This window comes from Poecilia reticulata, linkage group LG2, assembly GCF_000633615.1.
Source record: "Poecilia reticulata strain Guanapo linkage group LG2, Guppy_female_1.0+MT, whole genome shotgun sequence".
In the NCBI taxonomy this organism is placed as follows: Eukaryota; Metazoa; Chordata; class Actinopteri; order Cyprinodontiformes; family Poeciliidae; genus Poecilia; species Poecilia reticulata.
Window position 1 is genome coordinate 18,238,576 of NC_024332.1, and position 8,018 is coordinate 18,246,593.

Here is an 8,018-nt window from a genome sequence, read left to right on the forward strand (position 1 = left end):
CAAAGCTAAAAAAAAAACATTCTACTTGGGCCAAATGGTTTTGCGAGTTGACCTATAATAAATGTATGCTAAGGGACTATTTTATTTTCTAATAATAGAGAAAAAACAGATGACCTACCCTGACTGGGAGGAAGGCGGAGAAAACCCATGCATGCACTTGGGCAACATGCACGCTCCATGTAGAAAGATCCCAGTCTGGGATTCGAATCCAGAACATCCTTGCTGCAAGATTGTTGCTAGTATATGCTCCATTATGCAGACCCTTCTGGAAAACACGGGAAATAAAATTTTCACTGATTCTTAGTAGGAAAAACATCAGTACTAATTATTTGCAAGGCATGGAAAAGCAAATTGTAAAGCAGAGGATTTTTAAAAATTAAAATATTTAAGCCTCCTTTGGAAGACTTCTTCCCATCTTATATCATGGAATTTTGTAACCTTCGAGGACCAAAAGTAAACAAAGGTTTACTTCTTTAACTTTAACACAGCCAAACTGGCAAGTATGTGTGAAGTAGGATGGTGTTGTGACTGGTTCCCTTTGTGGCCACATGAAAGCATGCACTGTAGGTTTTCTTGCAGAGGTCTGCAACTGCTGCAACTTTGATCTAGTATCCCTGGTCCAACACGCCCGAACCAATTTGTCAAGTTGTCCAGAGCTGCTAATGACCTGATTATTCTACTTAAATGTATTAAATCAGAGAAGCAATTAAGTTTCAGGACACTGACCTTAGATGACTGGATCGTTGAACCATCATTTGAAAGCCAATGCACTGGTTCTCAGTATGTGGAATAAGTTGCTGGGCGGTCGTATTAGTATGATAAATGCAAAAGGAAGTGCAAAGAAATCATCTATGATGAATCGGACGACAAAGACAAGTTCTGATGGCTACTCATGTTCCGTTTACCTCTGAAATCAGAACTTGGATTTTAGAATGAATAAAGTATTAGTAGTCGCAGTTCTGATTTTAATTAACTTTGAACAGTTTTATTTACCATAATTTGACAAATACAAACGATTTTTATTTGAAACAGTTATAGATGAAAATCACCATCTGTGAACAGCAAGGGCTTTATTTTGAAAGTTGTCACCGGAAGACATTGATCTCTAAAACATTGACATGACATGTGGACCAAGTAGTTAGTTACTAATGTCACGTTACGTTTGACTGTATGATGTATTGAAATAACGGGATGTCTGATACTTTTGGTATTTACCCAAAAAGAAAAGAAAAGCGCAAAATAAGAAGTAATTAGCTTTCAAGTAGTGAAAAGAGTCCCTAGTTCTGTTCTGGCAGCTTTTGTTGTTGACTGCAGGTTGATGGACACAGCCAGCGGAGTTTCTACTTCATGTTAGCTCAGTTAGCTAACTAGCTTCAGCTCCGGGGGGTCGTACTGGACCGGGGCTTGCCTAAAGGGTAAAATTTGGTGGCTCCTTTGGACGTGCCCCAAGGAGGCAGCAACACGTAGGTTTCTAATGCAAACCCTCCTTTATCTGTTGGCAGTTGAAGCGGAATCAACGTGATTTGAGGCGTAGCCTCCCGCACACCGTCAGAGCTTCAGCAGCCTATCCCGGAGGATCCGCCGTCACACACTTGAAATGCCTTCTACTTGGAACTTGTAGCTAACGAGCGGCGTCTGTAAATATCAAAATGGGCTGTATGGACAGCTAGGCGACCATGTAAGCTATCTTGTCACGTAAGTCGTTTGAATTGTGTCAGACCGCAGCAGAAAGGTAGAGGAAGAGCAGCCCTCCGTCTAGAACCGACCAGAGACAACGCAGAGAGGACCAAGGTTACATCTGAGCGCTGGTCTCTCTCTCTCAGCTGAGAAGTCGGTATTTACTGTGTTGTGAACTGGGCCGTTTTATACGCTCGTATGCTTTCGCCTACGCCCGTCTCAACATCTTGAGGGCAGGAAGAGACGGACGGACGGAGAGGGAGTGGAGGGAGGCAACGGTAGCTCCGGGTTCCCCCGACACTCAGCCGAGGAGAGGCATCGCTGAAATGAGATGAGGCTCAGAAATGGAACTGTGGCCACTGCGTTAATTTTCTTCACGTCCTTCCTCAGCCTGTCCTGGTACACAGCATGGCAGAATGGCAAAGGTAGGTTCAATATAACTCGTATCGGTGGGCTAGTAGAGGCCCCCTACTTGTGCCAGAAAGAGCTATGACTTCGTGACTGAGCACAGCACAAAACAACCGCAAAGCATAGAGAAAGTAGTCTGTTGGTTTTAATGCGTCTCCGAATAATGCACAACGTAAAGGTTTCGAAGCATTTGTTCACTTAAGTTATTTAACCCCTTGATATTTGTATTTATTGGCATCTCGTTTGGGGTGCACTGACCTGTCTTTTCCTGACCGATGCGGATTTCTCACTCAACATTATAGCTTTTTTTTTTTCTGTAGAGCTGGACTTTTTAGATGAGAACATTTACTGAAGGCTTTTTTTTAAAGGAAGCAGTAGTTTTGTGAGGAAAGGGAATGAGTGAGTATAGTGACTGGCCTTCACAAAAAAAGTGTTAATGTACAGGTCTGAACACCAGATGGCAAAACTTCAGATTATCCCCTGTTATACATAGAAAGATATCTACCTAACAATTTTCTGATTTCTGGCAGATTGATTACCAAATGTTTGGTAACACTTTATTTGAAGGGGGGTGAATAAGACTGTCATGACACTTTCATAAACATGACATAACAACTGTCATGAACATGAATAAGCCTTCATGAATATTTATGAYTGTTGTCATAAAGCGTCATTTGGTAGATTATGACACTTTTAATACAAAGTTGACATTATTCAAAATGTCTTTGTTATGGCAACTTGACGTTAACCAAGAAATCATTACTGTTTAAACTTTACCTTTAATAATATAAAGTTACCTAATTTTTAAAGTGCAATCAGTAATACTTTTGTATCAAATTTATATCAGTTGCGTTGCGTTGGAGTTGTAGACTGCACTAATTCTAACAATTATCTTAGGCATTTTTTTTAAACCAATGTCTATTCATAAAAACGGCAGAAATTTTTTAAAAATGTATTTCGTCAGGAATATTTAAGTGGAAAATTTAAAGGAACCTGGTCTTCTGCATAACTTTTTTTTTAAATGTCTTAAGTTAGTAACATCCTTTCTTCTTCTATTACCATCTTGGTTTGTCTCTCGTTTAAATCTTATTGTTATGAACGACTTCCTGACTCATTGGGATGGTCATCAGAGGACCCTTTTCGCTGTGATGGCTTTGACACAGTTTCCGCATGAGGCCCGGTTAACAATCTGGGGAACGACAAGCTGACCTGAGACCAGCTGAACGTTGTGACACAGCAGCTGCTGTTGTGTCTTTAGAGTCATTAAATTTTCATCCAGTAGCTCAACATTTATGGGAAACGTACCCATGCTCACTTCACGCAAGGAACACAGTCAACTGAAAACGACAGCCACCTTTACATGGGAACATATTTTACATCTGCTAACACACCCCATTGAATCTCTAAGTACCAAAGCGAGATAACATATCTTCATATTTCAGTCATAGCAACAGATAGCGCAGTCGTAACGCCTATGTCACCATCGAAATGCAGCTTGCTTTCCAAAAAACCCCCAAAAGAAACTTGAGGTCTTTTATCGGATGATCAGTCATATTTATATACATCCTGTCAACATTTGACCATGAGATTATGACCCTGCTGAAGCTGTTTGGTTGTTTCACTGGGAGGAATTATACCAGGCTCCCCCAGCATATGTCGGGACGGTTAAGGGCCTCACTGTCTCGTTATCAGCAGAGTACAAATAATAGCAGCTTTTAGATAAATTACCAGCCAAAGCTTCATGTTGTGATTTCTCAGAAGCTTATCATTTTGATGGCATATTTTCCATTAAAGGCCATGTGAGTGAGCAGCAGCACTAAAAGCAGGCAGAGAATGCTCAGTCACCGGTCAGTTAAGAGGACAGGCACGATAAGCAGCGTTCAAGAGATTATGCCGTCCGCTTTGTTTGTAGCCCATGTTGATAAATTGCATTCCGTCAATATCATTAGGAGTGAGCACTTAATTGCTCAGTTTAATATTACAGTCACACACTTGTCTTGAAGAGCTTAGAATCGGATTCTGGCTCACTTTGGACTTCGTTTGAAATGATGATGATGTCTAACTTTAACACTGGTTGCCTTTTACTGTAGCTGTTCTTTTTACCTTACACGTCACTCCCTTTGTACAAAATAGATTTTTTGTGCTTACAGAACCTGTTGTTTGAGGATTTTCTGGTCATGCGGTAATGCCACCTGTGAATCAAATTGGCCTTCGGGGATAATAAGTATAGCTTGAATTTTGAACCTTGTGAGTTAGACAAAAAAGGGTTTGCAGCAAAGTATTGCTTCTGCATCTGTTGTGGGCTTGAGTTGGTATGGCTGAGAAGTGGTTCACCTCAGTCTAGAACTGAGACGGTTGCAAAGGCATTGTACTGTTCGACCCGTCTGCAAACGGTGTGTGCGCAATCATGTGCTGAATGTGGCCGAGAAGGTCAGAAGTTAAGGCTGCAGCCTGTTATACAATTCTGGATTTGAAATGAAAAAGGATTTATTTAAAAATGAAAATAAATGCTCTGAAGTGGAATGGTATTTTTGTAAATATTTTAACAAAATATAATTTTAACTAAAACAGACTAAAACTCAAGTTGTCCCTTGAGTTCAACTCTTTCAAACTCTTTCAAATTTATGTTAGTGATTTGCTTTATGTCCTGCTATGCTTTTGATATTTAGATAGCAATAATAATAATAATAAAAAAATCTGCCAGTCTTTCAGTTTTACTTTCAGTTTTAACTTTAGGATGCATAGGGAAATCTATCTAAATGTATGGGTGGGGAGTTTCAGTTGAGGTATCCTCCTGCATGGTTAAGCTGTTGTTCTGACTAAATGACTGACAGAAATTGTAAGGTTGGGGAGATAATTCAGACTCAAATCAGGTGTTGAAGCAGAGATGCAGCTGAAACTTGCACTCATTGTCTGCCTCTTAACCTTTTAAAGGGACAGTTTAGGTTTTTCTTGAAGTGAGGTTATGTGTGTGGTGCACAAATGTCAAGTAGAAAGCTGAAGAATTTCTTAGCAGTGGATTTATAAAGACTTGTCAAGAAAAAAGTTTTTTTTTGTTGCTGATTTTTAGCTATGTACAACTCAAAAATGTTGACATTCTTGTACTACAACGGTATAGCAATGGATATAAGAGAGTAGTCACAAGAGTTACTAGTTATGTACTGAAGTGAACCATTAGATTTTGTGACAGAGTGCTCTGTGCAACAGGATTGAAGGTGGTTTGTTTCTGTGCTTCTCCAGGTCTTAAATTTGTCTGGAAGTTGTCCAACATGCGACTTCCAACATTCACAATCAGCCACTTAGGTAGACCTGGGATCTGAAACTGTACAGCAACTTTTGGATGCATCTCTTCTCCAACACGCCTGAAGCAAAGGCTGCGCTACCTTCTTGGTTTCTCAACAAGTGTGAAGGCCTGGTCATTAACCATTAATTTTATTTAATTACTTTTATACGAACTTGCAAATATGCTACATCATTCTACAAAATGTGAAGGAATGAAAATTAATATCTTGGTTCCAAAATCCCCAAACTATCCCTTTAAGGTCTCCTCATATCTGAAGCATGAAGGGCACGTGCTTGTATTCATACTATTTCTGGATTTCTTGGAACAATGGTGTTCTCAATTATGTACCATTTTCACTACAACCTTGAAGTCCATAAAGCACCTCTTTGTCAACTGTCTCCTCCAAAGAACACAAAGATGAAAAAAAAAAAGTTATTTCTTACCAGAATGTTAATTCAGTTTTTGAATTCTTTTTGTCCCTGAGAGATAAAGCATCATTATTGTTTTTCTTCTGACTCATAGATTTGTTTGCTGTGGATTTGACTCCACCCTTTGAATTGGGAGTTTTATTGTCACTGTTATGTGCCGTCACAAAAACAGGATGCGTAGAGTCCTGGTGGGCCCTTGGTACAGAACATAAAAATGATGTCACTTAGTCGAGTTATTAGCGGTGCGGACTGGAACATATAGGCTTTAGGCTTTGTTGTGAAAGCTGGAGCGTTTTAAAACATTCTCTTTCACCATCATTCTTACCAGGCGTTAAGTAACAGAAGCCACGCTGTGCAGTCAGGTCTGCACAATATTTCAATGTTAAAAAATAAATTTACTGTTTAATTATTTATTAGCTTTTTATCCCCCAGGGTGAATTTTAGCATCAGTCAAGCTTTAGTCAAAGGTCACACTGCAACTGCACTCGGTTTGCTGTATGGCCTTTTAGTACATGCTTAGCATGCATTAACCAAATCCTTCTACAGTATATTTGACAATAACTAGCTTTCAGTTTGTTTTTAATATAATTTCTCTTCCTGACTACGCCCTTTGAGGGCGTCATTTCAAGACCAGGTCATTTTGAAAATCGCTGTTTCACAGGAAACAAACATGCGTTTACTCATAGCAGGGCGTGGAGTTACAATTTTGTCATTTATATGTTTTGCAGTGAGACTGTTGGAGAAGAAATACTGTTGGAGGATTTACTTTTTTATTGTTATCATTTATTTTTGGATGTATTCCTCACTTCTGACAGCCAGCCTGGTTTAGCTGATATTTGTCAGCTGTCCAAACAAGCTTTGGTGAATGACTCTCCAGAATGTGTACTTTTCTGTCAGGGTGTCCTTCATCCTCTTAGTGGGGAGGCATGTCAGTGATTACAACTCAAGTAGGTTTTTGACAGCATTTACAAGCAGAATAAAGTATCGTTCAGATTACATTTTGCTGGTAAAATAGGCAGAAAAAGTAAAATTTGTTTTATAAGCTGGCACAGATTCCTCTGCTCTTAATAAAAATGTATAGCTTTTATCTGTCCAGCTGTTTTTAGGGGATGTCATTGACGACTGAACTGCACTCGTTGTTTTTCTGTTGTACTGAGTGTAAAATTAGAACTGACAGCTTTCTATATGCGGCCTGACATCTTGCAACAGCAAGCAGATTATATGTTACCACTCTTAAGAAAAGTTTTTTGTTTAATCCTCAAATGTTTACGTATTCTATAGTCCATAGTTTGGACATAGATGTCGATCCTTCTTTACGCATAATAATTGTGAATTCTGTTTTTCACTAGTCCTGGTTATTAAACCCATGCACTGTAGTGCCCATTTATGCAATAACAAGTCAGATTTTCTAGTTGGGATACAAAATGCTTGATACAAATCTAGTGACGCAGAAGACAAATCTTGAAAGAAACAACTGCAAAATGTTTTAGAGGATTTGAGTTTGTAGTGACTGAAAGCAGCCAGTTGGGTGCTAATAAGCACCACTAGCTTTCACAGCAAAAATACAGACACAATAGATGAGGTTTAGAGAATTGAGACATTTTGTTCTCATAGTATAACTCAACCGATTTTTTCGCCAGCCTCAAGACATGCAAAAAACATTGGGTATCTAACTTTATTATCAGTTTGAGTTAGTTTCTCTGATCACAAAATTTGATCGTCTTTATGTTCAGGAAGTTGCTTTTAAACCGTAAAAGTGTGCTGAGCATCTAACAACACAAGTTGATGACAAAGAGCACGAAAAACGAAAGTACAGCGAGAAACATGAGCATCGGTGAAATGTGCCGATAGATTAATGGCTTTGAATCCAGTTTTTTAAATTGTTTTTATTTTTATAGTAGTTGGAAGCTTTGGCACTTTATAGCAGCAGCCTTTCACAGTTCAGAGCTTTGTGTTAGGTTACAAAAAGTTTGAACATTTCAGCAAATACTGAAACTATACCTGAGCCAGTTAGAGTTTGGTGATGAGTTATGTCTCCAAACCACAACCATTTTCTGACCCACAGTTGATTTAAAATGCTTCTACTTGCTAGAGAAAATACTTCTCCACCTGTCAGTATGCACTGACATGTCAGCTGGCTGAAAGAAAGGTACCCAACTTTTTTGTGGAAAGAGAACATGTGTGTGTGTGTGTGTGTATATATATATATATATATATATATA

The 8,018-nt window shown here is 39.0% G+C and overlaps 1 protein-coding gene across 2 annotated transcripts in view; it reads left to right on the forward strand.

Annotated features, from left to right (window-relative positions):
• The first annotated feature begins 1,142 nt into the window (after positions 1–1,142).
• Positions 1,143–8,018, forward strand: part of mgat4a (alpha-1,3-mannosyl-glycoprotein 4-beta-N-acetylglucosaminyltransferase A) — a 37,169-nt gene continuing 30,293 nt past the window's right edge. The window contains exons 1-2 of one of the 2 annotated variants that reach the window (XM_008434584.2): positions 1,145–1,415; positions 1,503–2,102. In XM_008434584.2, coding sequence (XP_008432806.1) covers positions 2,009–2,102 — 94 coding nt within the window. In that variant the 5' untranslated portion in view covers positions 1,145–1,415; positions 1,503–2,008. Of the gene's footprint in view, positions 2,103–8,018 lie in introns of both variants that reach the window. The other variant, XM_017302160.1, reaches the window with a different exon arrangement.